The following is a 17,649-nucleotide window of genomic DNA, read 5'->3' on the forward strand; positions in this document are numbered from 1 at the left end:
GTATATAATATACAAGAGTATATATTCATATTTGCAGTAAGGGTATTTAGCCAGGTATTCAGTCAGGAAATCTAAAGTCTCATCCTGGCTTTTCCTTGTACTAGTACTGTGGTTTTGAACAAGTCTTAGTTTCTTCCTACCTGAAATGGGACTGTTGGGTGACTACTTTCAAAGGTTTCTCTTAGCCCTGACATTTGTTTCAATACCAGGTCCTCTGGTCACTGCAGTGATCATAAACTGTCTAGGTCAGCCCTAGTCTGTTCTCTTCTGCAGAGTCCCCAGGTCCTGGAGCAGAGTCTGCTGCATAGTGGATGCTCAGAAATACGAGGGCTGTCTGGAAAGTGTCCAGCCATTTTAATATGAAAAATATGTATTAACAATGGCTGGATACTTTCCCGACAGCCCTCGTACTTTAGTTGGCATTTCTATTTAGAAAAGAAAATAGTTGTCCTTTTTTTTTTGTTTGTCCAGCATTCTGATTTCAGCTATCAAGTTTCTGAGCCTTTTAATCTTTTCTCTGGATAGGACTTCATCGAATTTGGCTACAGCCAGGCTGACAGGTCCTTCACACAGTAAAGGCAGCCTTGGTGAAGAGAGAAATCCCAGTAGCAAGTATTACCGGTGAGAGAAAGAGTGTTTAGTCTGAGAGCTGACCTGTGCTTATGAAGATAGGCATACTAGTGTTTGACTGATAGCTATCTTGAAAGTATATTGTTGAGTATAGTTGGATTATTATGAGAATTTGTTATCAAATTTTTTATTTAAAAGGTTGAGGTGCTATAGTAGACTTACATCACCTCTTAGACAATGCTGAAGCATTGTTTTTCAGGTAGTGTTTAATGTTAGTTATCAATAAAATGTGGGGTTAACTACTAATAGGTTTTATGTTCATAGTAGAATTTGTGTCATTGTAAAATATGAGCATCTTAGAATTATCAGCAACTGTGACTCAATTTTTATTTTCCATGAAATAAGGTATAGTGCTACAATTAAGTAAAAAGCAAATTGCAAGTAGCCTACTCTAGGCTTTCTATTGCCACTCCCTCTTTTCTGAAAGAAAAAAATTACTTTCTTGGCTAAGATTGATTATGAGGAATATTAAGAAGTACAGAGATAAACTGAGGAGGCAGTTGAATGGAAATTATTTTACTTTTATATTAATGCTTTGTTAACAGTTCCTATTTCCTGTAAAGTAGCCTAATTTTTAAAACATCTTTTCCTATCTGCTAATTGCTTGTTTTTCTTTGTAGTAATAAAAGAGCAGTCCAAGGGGGTCGTTTATCAGCAATTACCATGGCACTTCAGTATGGCTCAGAAAGTGAAGAGGATGCTGCTTTAGCTGGTAGGCATTAGGTTGTGACTAGTTACATGCCTGCTCAGTGGATCCTTTTGGCTAAGGGAAATTAGAGTGACTTTGGTCCAGCCTGGAGTTTCTTGGAGTTCAGAGTACATGCCATTATTTTGTAGCATTTGATTATACTTTAGCTTATTGCTTTATTTTGTGTTAAAGCTCATATCTGGGTAGATATATACTTCTATAAAAACAAGCAATAACCTAGCAGATCCTGGTTTAAAACCTATAATGATAAATAGTACTGGTGAAACCGTTAGGAAATCTCAAAAGGAAATCCATACCATGTTAGATTTTCAGACTGTTGGCTTATATTTTCAGTAGGCTCCAATTTCTTCTTGGCTAGAGCTTATGATTTAAAGATAGATATAAATTATAATCAGAGCAGTGTGGTAAATGGTTATTTAAACAAGTCCAACAAAGGATATTGGGCACTAGAAATCAATGTAAGAGAATACAATTTGTTAAAAATAGGAACCTAAAGGGTAGCAGTAGAGGTATATTTGATTTCATTGTCTTTCTTTTAAGTGTAAATATTTTTACTTTTACTGCAGATATTTTTGTGTAGAGGTAAAATTTATTTTATTAAATTATTCTGGCGTATCTTTCAATTTTGTAATCAAATATAACACAACAGATTTCTCTAATTGTATCTTACTTTTGAATTGAATTATTAAAATAATTATTTTTGAAGTATTTTTAAATCTATAGAAATTTGATAATCACTATGGCCTATTAGGAATAAATTTAATTTTCAACACACTTACCTACAGAATTATTCAGTGGTTTTTTGTTTTTTTTTTTTTGTTTTTGTTTTTGTTTTGTTTTTTACTTGGGCCTGGTCTTATCAAAACTGAAAGAAAATTTATCTTTTTGAGGCCAGGCATGATGGCTCACACCTGTAATCTTAGCGCTGTAGGAGGATTGCTTGAGCTCTGGAGTTCAACACCAGCTTGAGCGAGAGTGAGACCCTGTCCCTACTAAAAATAGAAAAATTAGCTGGGCGCCTGTAGTCCCAGGTACTTGGGAGGCTGAGGCAGGAAAATCGCTTGAGCCCAAGAGTTGGAGGTTGCAGTGAGCTATGACAATGCCATTGTACTCTAGCCAGGGTGCCAGAGTAAGACTCTGTCTCCACACACACACAAAAATTTATTTTTTTTGTTTTCTTTTTTTAATTTTTATTTCAGCATATTACGGGGGTACAAATGTTTAGGTTACATATATTGCCTTTGCCCCACCTGAGTCAGAGCTTCAAGCGTGTCCATCACCCAGATAGTGTGCACCACACCCATTAAATGTGAATATACCCATCTCTTCCACCTCCTTCCCACCTGCCTGACACTCAGTGAATGTTACTACTATATGTGCACATAAATGTTGATCAGTTAATGCCAATTTTATAGTGAGTACATGTGGTGCTTGTTTTTCCATTCTTGTGATACTTAGTAGAATGTGCTCCAGCTCTATCCAGGATAATATGAGAGGTGCTAGATAACCATTGTTTTTTGTGGCTGAGTAGTAACTCCATGGTATACATATACCACATTTTATTAATCCACTCATGTATTAGCTTTGTTTTTCACTGATTGTAAAAGTGACACACACTTTATGTTTAGATTTTCTTCTAATTTTATTACTTCATTAGCTTTATGGTAGCATAACATATTAAAGGAAAACCACACCATTTATAAGATTCTTAAAAACCATTTATTGCATATTTTTCATCTAATGTCTAGTACATTTATAACAGGAGGATTCTTATGTAGTTAACTCAGCTGTAAGAAAACAAAGTGGATGCCAACCAACTTTGTTTGTAGTAGATCCCTCAGGCTGTCATTCAGAACCTGTTTATTTTTAATCTAGTCAAGATTCTAATGTATTTTGCTTTCTCCTTTCTTCCCATGGAAACAACTTAGGGGATAGGTACAGTGAAAATAGCAAAGAAGGGATAACTGATGATGTTAGAGCAACAGGGAAGAGCCCATAGACAGCAGGCATAAGAATTCAGAAGATGTCACCTGGTTTTTTAAGGTGATTCATTTTAGAGGTAAACCTGGGTGTATGTGGAGGAAGATGGAGCACCTAGTGGCAGTCACTATAAGAACAGATATGTAGAGTGGGGGATAGAATAAGAGAAACAGATAAAACCGGCCGGGCGCGGTGGCTCACGCCTGTAATCCTAGCACTCTGGGAGGCCGAGGCGGGTGGATCGCTCAAGGTCAGGAGTTCGAGACCAGCCTGAGCAAGAGCGAGACCCCGTCTCTACTAAAAAAAATAGAAAGAAATTATCTGGCCAGCTAAAATATATATAGCAAAAATTAGCCGGGCATGGTGGCACATGCCTATAGTCCCAGCTACTGGGGAGGCTGAGGCAGTAGGATCACTTAAGCCCAGGAGTTTGAGGTTGCTGTGAGCTAGGCTAATGCCACGGCACTCACTCTAGCCCAGGCAACAAAGCAAGATGCTGTCTCAAAAAAAAAAAAAAAGATAAAACCTTCAGTCCTTACTCCACCAGCAAAAATAAGACAAGGCAACAAAAAGAAACGGAAAGGGTGGGATAAGTAGAAAACATAAAAATGAAGGAAACAAGCCTAAAAATTATGTTAGAAATTACATCAGTATTAATGGCCTAAATTTGCCAATTAAGACAATTTCAGATTGGATTTTTAAAAAATTAGATTATATTCTGGTTACAAGAGACATATCTTAAATATAAAAAATCGGAGAGTTGAATTTAAAAGGATGGAAAGAAGATATACCAAGCAAATAACCAAAGAGTAGCTACATTGACTTCCAATAAGATGGACTTCCAGAGATCATTACAAAGATAAAAAGGATTCATGTCATAATGGTAAAAGGTTTATTTTATCAGGAAGATAAATTCCAAAAGAGCTCAAAATATGTAAAACAAGAAGATGGAACTTTACCGAGAAATTGAAAACACTACACTGTGAGTGGGAGCCCCCTTCCCTCAATTGTTAGATAAGCAGACAGAATACCAATGAAGACTGAGGTTTGAACACACTTCTTCGTCAGTAAGTGTCTTTCCTATTGCTGCCGAAACAAATTACCAAAGACTTAGTGGCTTAAAACAATGCAAACTTACTCTTTTACAGTTCAGGAGGTCAGAAGTCTAAAATCAAGGTGTCAGCAGGCTAATGTTCCTTCTGCATGTTCTAGGGAAGAAGCTGTTTCCTTGCCTTTTCTAGCTTCTAGAGGCTACTTGTATCCCTTGGCTCCTGGCCCCTTCCTCCATCTTTAAAACACAGCACTCCAACCTCTGAATCTGTTAGTCCATCTTCCTTCTTTGAAGTTCTTGCCTGGACCCTTGTGATTGTGATTACATTTAGTGCCCACCCACATGATCCAGAGATTAATTCAGCTTTAAGTCAATATTTTTGACTTAATCATATCTGACAAGTCCCTTTTACCATGTAAGGTAACATTCACAGGTTCTGTGGATTAAAGACATAAATATGTTTTCATGGCCCTTATTCCACCTACCACAAGTTTGATATACTATACATATATTCTATAATTAGAGTACATGTTCTTCCCAGGCTCACATTTATAAAAACTGACCATGCACTTAGCCTTAAAAACAAATTTCAACAAATGTGAAGGATTATTATACAGACCATGTTTCTGACCACATTACAGCTAAGACATCAACTAATAATATATTAAATAAAAAGTTATTCTGTTAAAACTCTTAATAAAATAAGCAAGTCTGATATTATCAAGAAAGAAACAGAAGGTAAAAATAAACAATACTGGGGGGAAGGAAGGAACATACAGAGATTAAAAAGAGAATGTACGAATAGCTTTATGCAAATAAATTTTAAAATTTAGATGAACAAACTCCTAGAAAATAATAAATGTCTAAAACTGATTCAGGAATAAAAGGGCTCATTAGTCATAGAAATCATTAAAGAAATTAAATTATCAGTTAAAAATCTCCCCATATAGAAAATACTAGGCCAAACATTTGAGGAACAGAATTTTGTAGAAACTCCTGCAGAGTAGAAAAGGAGCTTTCCAATTCCTTCTGTGAATCTGATATAACCTAGATGTCAAAATCAAACAAAATATAAGCACAATGTATCTAGCAGTATATAGAAAAGACACTATATGATTACACAGTTGGGTTTATTCGAGGAATACTAGGTTGGTTCAGTATTAGAAAACATTAAAAAGTAGTATTCACCACATTAGCAGATTAAAGGAGTAAAACCGTATGATTGACTCAGCAAATGCATTTGATAAATGCTTCGGTTCCCATTCATGATAAAAATTCTTGGCAAACTAGAAATAGATCTTTCCTAACTTGATAAAGAGTATCTCCATTTTTAATGGAGAAGAGTTAGCACTATTCTCTTTACCAACAGAAACAAGATAAGAATGCTGTTACCTCATTAATCAAAGTACTACCCAGCCTACAGTGACAACAATGAAAGTACAGGATTGGAAAAGAAGAAAGATGGATAAGAATTACAGTTGATAGGTTGTGTTTTAGTTTTGTACTCAAAAGACTCTATAGATAAATTATTAAACTAATAAAAATAATAAGGTGCTAGATTATAAGATCATTGTAAAAAAATCCATTTCATTTCTGGAAATGGCCACAAAAAGAAAATGTAATTTTAAAAAAGATAATAGTTTACAGTAGCAACAAAATATGTATCTAGGTACATATCCAACAAAAGATGTGTAAGCTTTTTATGGAAAACATCAGAGATAGTGGAGTCAGAAAAGACTACTTTGAAATCCTTATCTGTTTCTAGCTCCATGACTGTGGATCCAAGTCCTCTCTGGCTATTTTACAGGGTGACTGATCTTGTGTAAATTATTAACCTTGTATGCCCAGTTTTCTCATTTGAGAAAGAAATAACAGTACCTATCTTGTGTGGTGGTGTTAGGATTACTTGACTCTGATAATTATGAAGCTCTTAACACATATCTAAATACTTAATAAATGATTATTGTTCCTACCTGGAAGTACATAACAATTATGGTTATTCCAATCCACCAAGAAGAATTTAAATTATGGTCCTGATACAGGTCTATGAATTCAGGGAAATGACCAATATATTTTTCATTTCTTTAAAAATGATTACATGTTTCATTTGTTTTGGTGTTTTTATGATTATCTTCTACCTAGAATTTACTCAGTAAGGAAATATATCATTCCTCTGGGATGTTATAGATCAGTGGGGCAAAGTCACAAAGACATAAGGCTAAATCACGTCTGATAGTTTCAGCCCAATCTAAATTCATGCTATCATAAATTTCATGCTAACTGCTTCAGTTCTGAAATCTCTGAATGGCTACTTGCTCCTTTTGGCCAAGCATAGTAAAGAGTCTCTGAAAAAAGCACATTTAAAAAGAAAATATTTTGCAACTTTTTAAACAAGTGTAACTTTTGCTATTTAACATTCTATTTCTATGTAATATTTCCTTAAATATGCAATTATATTAAGCATTTTTGACATGATCTTTAATGAAGGTTAAAGACTATTTTAACATAATTCTCAAACATATATAGCTCAATCTGGAAGGTTGTTAAAAGAACTTTAAAGTATGGTTCTTTCTTTATTTCTTTCTTCTCCTTATATATATATGCCTTTTTTTGGTCTTCCCAGCTGCACGTTATGAAGAGGGAGAGTCAGAAGCAGAGAGCATCACTTCCTTTATGGATGTTTCAAATCCTTTTTATCAGCTTTATGACACAGTTAGGAGCTGTCGGAATAACCAAGGGCAGCTAATAGCTGAACCTTTTTTCCATTTGCCTTCAAAGAAAAAATACCCTGATTATTATCAGCAAATTAAAATGCCCATATCACTTCAACAGATCAGGTAAGATGTCTTCTACATTACTCAGTATAAATCTCTTTTCTTGTGGTTGAGCCTGCATATACATATTCCTCCCTAAAATGGATAAGAATATTAAAGGCAAAAATGCTTTTTACATCAAATTTTAACTGTTCATTTGTCTTATATCTGAGAAAAGTACATATATCTTTCTGCCTATACCTTTCGTTAATATTTTTTGCCTTTTCTAGAAGTTCATATCATTTAATTAATTCATTCATTTTTTATTTTAATAGGTTTGGGGGTACAAATTGAATTCCATTACATGTATATATTATTTAGTGGTGGAGTCTGGGCTTTTGATCACCCAAGTATTGTCCATTGTACCCCATAGGTAATTTTTCATCCCTCACCCCCTCTTATCCTTCCCCCTTTTGAGTCTCCAGTGTCCATTATACCACTCTGTGTGCCCTTGTAGACTCCCACTTATCAATACAAGTGAAAATATGTGGCATTTATTTTTCTTTTCCTAGGTTACATAGTATAATGGCCTCCAGTTCCATCCAAGTTGCTGCAAAAGCCATTCTTTCATTCTTTCTTATCGCTGAGTAGTACTCCATGGTGTATACACACACCACATTTTCTTGATCCACTCATCATTGGATGGGCAGGTACTTAGGTTGATTCCATATCTTTGTGATTGTGAGTTGTGCTGTGATAAACGGGTATCTTTTTGATATAATGATTTCTTTTCCTCTGGGTAGATAGTAGTGAGATTGCAGGATCGAACGGTAGAACTACTTTTAGTTCTTTGAGAATTCTCCATACTAATCCCATAGAAGTTGTACTAATTTACATTCCCACCAACAGTGTATAAGTGTTCCCTTTTTAAGCATCCATCCCAACATGTATTGGTTTTTGCCTTTTTAAATGGCCCTTCCAATTGGAGTAAGATGGTATCTCATTGTGGTTTTAATTTGCATTTCCCTGATGATTAGTGATGGTGAGCATTTTTTTCATGTTTATTGGCCATTTGTATATCTTCTTTTGAAAAATGCCTGTTTATATTATTTGCCCACTTTTTAAGGGAGTTGTTTGTTTCTTTTCTTTCTGAATTTGACTTCCTTGTATATTCTAGATTTAGTCCTTTGTTGGAAACCAGGTTTGCAAATGTTTTCTTCCATCCCATAAGTTGTCTTACTCTTTTGATTATTTCTTTTGCTATGCAGAAGATTTTTAGTTAGTTCCACCTCTCATTAATATTTTAATTATGACAATTAATCTGTATTTAAATTCTGTATTTGTAATTAAACCCCTACGATAAGCAGAGTCAGTTCTTAGAGAATTCATTAACTGAAACCATACCTGAAAGATGGTTCATCTTGGCTTCCTTTTTCTGTTTAGAAGATGTTAAAGTGACCACTGGAAATTCAGCCAGACAAAATACTTAAACCATCATAGTGTCATTAAAAATAGTATGAAATCTCAACCACAAAAAAAAAAAAAAATTCAAAACTAGGCAAAGGACATTTTGGATAAATGGACATTTATTCAAAGAAAATGTGCAATTGACTGGCTAATAAGCACATGAAAAGATGGTAAACATCACTAATTATTAGGGAAATGCAAATCAAAACTATAGTGAGATACCACTTCACACCCATTAGGATGGTTACTTTCAAAAAACAGAAAACAACAAATGTTGGGGAGGATGTGGAGAAATTGGAATCCTTGTGTGTGTGGAATGTAAAATGGTATAGCTGCTGTGGAAAACATTATGGTAGTTGCTAAAAAAAATTAAACATAGAATTACCATATGATCCAGCAATTCCACTTCGAGTATATACCCAAAAGAATTGAAAGCAGGGTCTCAAAGAGGTATTTGTAAACCTATGTTCACAGCAGCATTATTCACAATAGGTAAAACATGGAAGCAATTCAAGTATCCATTGATCAAGAGATGAATGGAGAAGCAAAATGTGTATACATAAAATGGAATGTTTTTCAGCCTTAAAAAGGAAGGAAATTCTGACATACTATAACACGGATGAACCTTGAGGACATTATACTAAGTAAAATAACCCAATCACAAAAAGATAAATACTGTATGATTCTGCTTGTATGAGGTACTACTTGGAGTAGCCAGAAATCATGGAGACAGACGGTAGAATGGTGGTTGCCTGGAGCTGGGAGCAGGGGGAATAGGGAGTTACTATTTCATGGGTACAGAGTTTCAGTCTTACAAGATGAGAAGAGCTCCGAATATTGATGGTCATGATGGTTGCACAACATTATGGATGTATTTAATACTGCTGAACTGTACACTTAAAAATGGTCAAGATGGTAAATTTTTCATTAACTTGTATTTTACCACAATAAAATTGGAGTGGGGGGAGCCTTTTCTTCAATGCTCATTTTCTGCCAAGACTTCTCCAATATCAAGTTTACTTTTTATCTATTCTGTTACAGCTAAAAAAATCAATGATATACTGGAGAGTATACTTGGGCTGTCTATGACATCTGTGAAAGTCAAACCGTGTTTTCTAGACAGATACAAAATTCATGGGGCTTTTAACTCATTTTTAAGTCAATCTGACCTAATATAAAAAATTGAGAACAGGTGACTAGTATTCCCAAAAATTCAAAACATTCTAAAGAATAGATACTTTCAAAAAAGTTAACTGAAAATCCCAAGTTGTAATCAAATTGAGTGAGTATGTTTAAAATGATTTGGTTTGTGTTCCATCTTTTAATCAATCTGTATGAATCTTGATATTACCTATACATTTCAAGCTCCTTTCTTACATCTTATAAATTTTCAAAGATATTTTTTGTAGTGCTTTCAGGAAATCAATAAAAATTTCTTAGGTTCCTGTGTGTAAAGAACAGAAAAACAAAGAGCTTAATTGGCCCAGCTGTATCCTCTTGTTTATTTAAGTTAAAAATAAACTAAAAAAACAATAGGAAATAAGTAATATAAAATACAGTATTTTGTAGCAATATACCCAGATAGAGTCAAGAAGCAGATAAAAATAACTGGGCAAGGTAATGATAAGCTGGTCTTCATGGCAGATAACTAAGCTTACAAATAGTAATAGTACAAAGTCTTTTTTTTCTTTTTTTTTTTTTGAGACAGAGTCTCACTCTATTGTCTGGGCTAGAGTGCTGTGGCATCAGCCTAGCTTACAGCAACCTCAAACTCCTGGGCTCAAGCAATCCTTCTGCCTCAGCCTCCTGAGTAGCTGGGATTACAGGCATGCACCACCATGCCCAGCTAAATTTTTCTATATTTTTATTTGTCCAGCTAATTTCTTTCTATTTTTAGTAGAGATGGTGTCTCGCTCTTGCTGAGGCTGGTCTCAGACTCCTGACCTTGAGCGATCCTCCTGCCTCGGCCTCCCAGAGTGCTAGGATTATAGGCGTGAGCCACCACACCCAGCCAGTAATAGTACAAATTCTTGTACTTGCAGGATTCTGGGAAATAAGAGTGGCTAACAATGTATGTTTCATGCTTTCAAATTTGTAACTTTTTTTTTCAGCATTTGAGCAGTAAGATTTGTGGTGCTGTTATTTAATCTAAACTTTGGAAGTCTTGTATACAAGTAGAATATAGAAAATTGGTTTACTTGGCCCTATTAAAATAACACAGAAATTAAGGTTGACATTCATTAAATAAGTAGATTAGATATTTGTCTTTTATATTCTTTGCCTTGGAAAAGATGGTGGCAGTCTTGTGTATGTTGAGAGGTTCCCTTTTAATTGAATAATTTTTGTTCTTGATTTCTTTTCTCTTTCATTCTTTTTTTAAAATTCAAATAGTCCAATTACAGTAGTTTAGTTCAAAAGAAGACAAATTAAATCCTCAGCCAACTCAGTCCCCTGCCCACTACCTTCTTCCAAGTTGGAATTTGCCAGTATAAACTTTGCTTTGTTAAGTCCCATAGTTCTATACCTTGTACCTCCCCCCACCCCTTTTAAAATTTGTTATAGGTAAGTGATTGAGGCCTAGCTGGTAGCACTCAAAATTTCTGAACAGTCAGCTTTTAGAATGTCTGGTACTACTCCCTTCCAAGGACACTGAATAAGTGGTGCCTGACAGTAGCATTGCTGTGCCAGGGGCCCCTTCCTTGTACTATGCAGAGCAAGAAGGAACTCTAGGGTAGTGCTATTCAATAGAACTTTCTGCAATTGTGGAAATGTTTTATTATCTACATTGTCCAATATGATAGCCACTAGTTACGTGTGTCTTTTGAGCACTTGAAATGTGGCTTGTGCACCTAAGGACTTAGATTTTAAATTTTGTTTAATTTTAATTTAAATAGCCACATATGGCTACTGGCTCCTGTATTTATTGTACAGCATAGTTCTAGGAAGATTGTTAGCAGAAGGAAAATAGTGTCCCCCAAAGCAACAAAAATGGATACGTGAGCAGGAGCTACATAGTGTAGGCTCTATATACTACCTTCTGCTGTGCTGGGGTTTGTCAACCCATGTCTTATTTTCCATTTTTCCCTTCCCTCTCCCTGCTACTGCTATCCTTGTTCCCCCTGCTACATTAGTGTGGTAAATATCTGTAGGTTTATTATTGTTATCGTTTACAAGTTTGAATTTTGTGTTCTTTTTGGGTGTTGAGAACACTTAGCACTTTTCCCTTTGAGTTGACAGGAGGCTGAATTTAAACTCTAGGTGCTAGCTACATAGCTAGTACTGAGAGATGAATTTGTGCTAAGTTGTTTTTTGCTTCAGCCCAGAGATGTTCTTTAATATTCTTATGTCTTTAAGGACTACAAAGTGTCTGAATATGATTTTGGATTTTTTTTTTTTTTTTGAGACAGAGTCTTATTCTGTCGCCCTAGGTACAGTACAGTGGTGTCATCACAGCTCACCGCAACCTGAAACTCCTGGGCTCAAGGGATCTGCCTGCCTCAGCCTCCCAAGTAGTTGAGACTACAGGTGCATATCACAACACCTGGCTAATTTTTTCTATTTTTAGTAGAGATGGGGTCTCACTCTTGCTCAGGCTGGTCTCGAACTCCTGAGCTTAAGCAATCCTTCCACCTCAGCCTCCCTCAGCACCTCAGGAGTGCTAGGATTATAGGCATGAGCCACTATTCCTGGCAATTTTGGTAAATTTTAAGTAAAACTTTGCATACAGAATGGATGATGCCATTCTAAGAGAAAAGTTTATACTGTACATTCATTCTATGAAGCTATTTGCACATATTGTTCACTTAATACTGTTTTTGTGATTTGTTTTTTTCTTTGAGATAGTCTCTTTCTGTTGCTCAGGCTAGACAGTAGTGTCCATCATACCTCACTGAAACTTCTAACTCCTGGGCTCAAGTGATACTCCTGCCTCAGCCTCCCAAGTAGCTAGAACTACAGGCATGCACCACCACACCCAGCTAATTTTTCTGTTTTTTGCAAAGATGGGGTCTCACTCTTGCTCAGGCTGGTTTTGAACTCCTGGCCTCAAGTGATCCTCTTGCCTTGGCCTCCCTCATTGCTAAGATTACAGACGTGAGCCACTGTGCCCAGCCTGTTTTTGTGATTTTGATGGTTAGCATGCACATGCTGCAATTGAAGGATTTAAAAGTCTATCCTGTCTAAATCCATATAGCGTTATAGCAAGTAATGACTCTTTACTTTGTACAAAGTACATTAGGGCTTTATGAGGGCTGGTACTAGCAATAGTGGTAGTTTCTAAGAGAGATATCTAAATTCTTAAGTCTTTTAAGTAAAATAAGTAAAAACCCTAATTTTAAACTGTCTTAATTCATTATAAATGTTTATACTGGGGGAATAGTAGTGATTAGACTCTGACATATCTACCTCTTATTTACCATTGTAAGACCACTCTTCGCTGTCCATATGTGTCTCCCTGGAGATAAATAAATTATTCTAAGTGCTTCTTCATGGTGTTGTCAGTACTTCCTCTTTTCTTTAACCTCCATGAACTAGAATGGCTTCTTCTTTTCAGAAATGGATAGGTCACTGTGATTCTTCATTGAGGTAGCTTTAAAACCTCCTTAATTTTTGTCCCTTCCTAAGGTTTGCTTATTAAGCACTAACAGGATTATTCCATCAGGGTTTTTCCTAGTATATCTGCTTTGTAATTGACCGCTTTATAGGGTCCTCTTATTCTTATAGTGTTTTAGCTTATTCTTTTGGATTTTCAAGTACACTTTCATATTGCTTAGATGTAATGACGCTTTTTACCTCCTTTGTATCTTGAAAGTCATTTTGAAGTTTCTAATCAGTATCCCTAGTAAAGATACCATCTAGTGCTTGTCAAAATTTTTACACTGGACTTTCAGGAAGAATGTTTTCATAATTTTCATAATGGAAAATTCTAGCCTATGTTTGTCTTTCACAGAACAAAGCTGAAGAACCAAGAATATGAAACTTTAGATCATTTGGAGTGTGATCTGAATTTAATGTTTGAAAATGCCAAACGCTATAATGTTCCAAATTCAGCCATCTACAAGAGAGTTCTAAAATTACAGCAAGTTATGCAGGTATGATCTCTTGATTTTGCTAAGTTTATTGTATGAACGATTAAAATAATTTCACGTTTTGAGTGCATTCTTTTGAAGTGTGATTTCCCGTCCCCCTGCCTGCCAGCAATATCACATCATTCATTTCAACCGTAAGTACTGCTGAATATTTTTTTAGAGTTGTCAGGGCAATATACAGTAGAAATAATGGTTTAGACAGGGTTAGCTTTCTGAGAGGAGGAAGCAGGGATTTGTCCCTGGGGGATAATTTTAGGATTTTCAGAAAGTTACCCTGTATTCACAGATGATATTCCATCATTTAGGTTTTACTCCTTTGGTTCTAGACTTTGTTTCTGTTAAAGTAGGGCTAGTCCTAACAGAAAGGACCTCTGAAAGCTAATTAATCATTGTATAGTGTTCATGTGTTCATGATGTAACAGATCACCTCTGAGAGAACCCCTTGCAGGACATCTGAGGGTCATCTAGGGATTTTAAGACAAAAAGGTAGGTATGAAATAGAAATTGGGTCTGTGTGACAGTTTTTGGTAGAATCTTTCTGGAAAGACAATCTCAGAGCAAGGAAGCAACAAAGCCAATTTTAGATCACCCACAGAGTCTTCATTTTGTGTGATCAACACTGTGATCCTTAGTGCTATGACTTTCAAGTATTACCTTTTCAGTACTCCATGTATATATTCCCTAAGCCTGCTCTGCTTGGACTTTCAGCTCCATTTGGCAGAGGTCTTTCAAAATGTATGTGTTGAAAGGTAGATCTTCTTTCACTTCTCACAATAAACTTTATTCTTAACTACACTGCCCCTTAGAAGCCGGGAGTACTTAAATATGGCCACCAGAGCAAGATACCCCTACACCTTGCCTTAGTGCTTTTAACCACTCGGCACCCTTTGTAGTCTTAAATACTCTAGCTAGCATTGATTCCTCAAGTCTCTAGATCCACTTTTTTAATGTACTTTTTTGACACGCAGGCTTTTGTTAAATTGGGTTATTGAAAATGTTTAATGACTCTAATTTTGTGCATCCTACACGTGGTTTACCTTTCTGAGTGAATTGGATATGTGTAGCTCTTTAACGTTCATATATTCATAGGAGTATTCAGCAGAATGAGCTTGACTCCTGAGATCTGCTCTGTTTTAGGCAAAGAAGAAAGAGCTTGCCAGGAGAGATGACATTGAGGATGGAGACAGCATGATCTCTTCAGCCACCTCTGATACTGGTAGTGCCAAAAGAAAAAGGTATATACTCTTCTCAAAGCTGGAGACATCTCAGTTCCTGTTTATATTGTTTTAGATAAGTACAGACAAATGGCTTTTTTTAAGCTATCAAGTATGAATTCTATTATAAGCTTTAAATATTTGATTTCTTCTTTTACAATTCATTTGTAAAGTGGATGATTAACTTTTTTGTACAAATACCATATTGCTTTTAGAGGACACAGATGAAAATGACAACTACATATGTAGCTTGGCAAAACATGTTATTCTTTTTGCCGTCCAGGTTATTTTTTTTAATGTGGCATTTGAAGAGTGCCTCTTAATCTAATTTAGGTAATTTCCACATGGTGAATTATAAAAATGAAATATGAATTAAGAAAAGTAAGGAGAAATTCTGTACTACCACCTCAGTGAAGTTAGTCATTGCTCTTACTCCTTTGTTTGTGTTAACCTGATCTTTATATGCCATTTTAAGAATATCAGATTGTTCTTATAGCTCATGGAATGTTAAGCTAGATATTTGGGTTTTTTTCCTCTCTAGCCTGTCTCTCAACTTCCCTAACTCTTTATTCCTCTCACGGGTTTTGTGGAAGGGGATCTTACTATGAAATTCTGAAGTTGGGCTCCTGTAAGGAATCATGCAAGAACATTTCTTTTGTCTACGTCTTCCACTCGGAGTTTCTCTGGCCTGATCATTGTAGTACACTGTATTCTTCCTCAAGCATAACTGTCTTACCATCTTTGTAGCAACTGTCAAAACAGAGAGAATACCTTAAACAAGGAATAAGCTAATCACTAATAGCAGGACATGACAGATTCAAAATTGAATGAAGTCATTAGTAACTCTTGACAGTTCTGTACATGCATTAAGCAATCCACTAAGATCAGATTTTAAAAAGTCGTTTAGAAAAGAGAGGCTGTCCTATCTTTCCCTCTTATAAATAGCATTGGGAGAATTTTTTAGCATTGAAAATAACTTTGTCATGATAACTAAATTGATTGGTGTACCCTGAGATGTGAGTCTCCTCCATTATTGGCCTATGAATTTCATCCTTCCAAGTTCTTAATTCCTTGTTATACCAGGGACAACGGAGGAAAAGTATGAAACCAGATCAGAGACATCAAATCAAGAACATCTTTGAGTGTAATTATATTACTACTACAGCATCACCTGTGTTTTCCAGATCAGTCACCAATCAAAGATTAAAACTTCTCAGGCAAAAGAAGGTAATGGAGGCAAAAGTGATGGTACAATTAGTGCCAACACTGGATGAAAAGAGAGATCTTAAATTAATTGAATGTTAAGAAAACAATTCCAAGGAAGCATTAGCCCAGGCCATATCTTTAAAATTATGTATCTCTGTGGCTTATAGTTTGTGGGACACTCAAGTAGATTAAATGAAAGTTAGTGCCCTAAAACCTCCTGTAAAAAGAAAACTGAGCTTTATGTTCTTGAAGTAATAAAATTCCACTTCAGACAAAAAGTCTTTATGAACAGTTTTCCTAGGAAGTGTTTTATACAATGAAGGGGAGAACACAAATAAGAGAAGAACAAATATAAACCATCCCTCTAAAGTAATAAAAGAATAAACCTGGGTTTGAAATGCAGCCATGAGTGGATGTTAAAAGATTGAGAGAATTAATTCCTATACTTCAGACTATGACAAAGGAATTAACATGATGAGCCTTGTGGAAGGTAGTTAAGAGGTTTTGGTAACAAGAAATAGACCTCTCCAGAAGTCAGGCAAACAGCAGCCTAGGTTGAGCTAAGCTTGGCCATAGAAGTCAGGGCCAGGTTTTCCAAGTGCCACTTGACTCCTAAGTATTTTGTATGATTCTACTTTTGCTTTATTTTTTTAATACCAAAGAGTGTGAGAAAAATTAAATGTGGGTATGTTCTCTTCATTCTGGGAATGCATTCTTTTCCCCCTACCCTACACCCAAATATCCACCTTCTGTCTTCTGTGTTGAAATGTTCCAGGTATTATTTATCTTTTAGCCTTTGGACTGAATAATTCTCTTTTTTCTCAACCATATTTGGTTTATACCCTCCAATGTTGCTTGTTTTGTTTCTCTTCACATGTAATGTTTGTTTCTGCTTTCCCAGGAACACTCATGACAGTGAGATGTTGGGTCTCAGGAGGCTATCCAGGTGTGCAGTCCTTTTTTATGCATAAACATTCTTTTAAAAGTATAACTTTTCTGTGGCATGGTCAGTACTGATTAGGTGAAAAGTGAAGCCTCAAGCATATAAAAAAAGTATCTGGGTGCCAGTTTATTTTATGAATAAAGAAAGCAGTGCAGTTTAGAAGTCTAGTTAGTAAAATAAATTCAGAATTAGTTAGCCTAGATATGTTCATGAGTATCCTTACTTTGTTGCTAGCTTTGCCGGGACAGAAAACCCCCTCACTAATCATTGTGGCTATGCTTCTGTAGCAACAGGTAGAAGGTGGCATTGCCAGTGACCAGGGACTGGCGGATGCTGATTCCCTTTCAGGGATGGCTTTTACTGATTGGAGGGGGTGGAGGGATCAGAATCAACATTGACAGTCCAAGTGATGTCAGTGCATGTGGTCACTATGCATTGGGTTAGTGCTTCACCAGCATGCATACATTTACTCAGTCTCTGATCTTATCCTCGTCTTTTTTTAAAAAGAATCCATTCTTTTGCATGTTACTTATTTTCAAAACAACCTATGAGTTGTCATGCCATAGTGCTTGTAATAATTGTATAGTATTTTTGTTTTCACATTTGCCA

General features: G+C 35.8%; 1 protein-coding gene across 16 annotated transcripts in view; it reads left to right on the forward strand.

Moving 5' to 3' along the window:
• The window catches only part of PBRM1 (polybromo 1), a 120,342-nt gene that overhangs the window by 32,094 nt on the left and 70,599 nt on the right, over window positions 1-17,649 (forward strand). For 9 of the 16 annotated variants that reach the window (XM_045530020.1, XM_045530016.1, XM_045530021.1 and 6 more), the window contains exons 10-15: window positions 526-621; window positions 1,251-1,342; window positions 6,994-7,207; window positions 13,539-13,680; window positions 14,815-14,912; window positions 16,999-17,043. In XM_045530020.1, the coding sequence (XP_045385976.1) occupies window positions 526-621; window positions 1,251-1,342; window positions 6,994-7,207; window positions 13,539-13,680; window positions 14,815-14,912; window positions 16,999-17,043 (687 nt within the window). The remainder of the gene's footprint in view (window positions 1-525; window positions 622-1,250; window positions 1,343-6,993; window positions 7,208-13,538; window positions 13,681-14,814; window positions 14,913-16,998; window positions 17,044-17,649) is intronic. The other 7 variants (XM_045530028.1, XM_045530029.1, XM_045530027.1 and 4 more) reach the window with 1 other exon arrangement.

The sequence above is a fragment of the Lemur catta genome, chromosome 18 (assembly GCF_020740605.2).
Source record: "Lemur catta isolate mLemCat1 chromosome 18, mLemCat1.pri, whole genome shotgun sequence".
NCBI lineage: Eukaryota > Metazoa > Chordata > Mammalia > Primates > Lemuridae > Lemur > Lemur catta.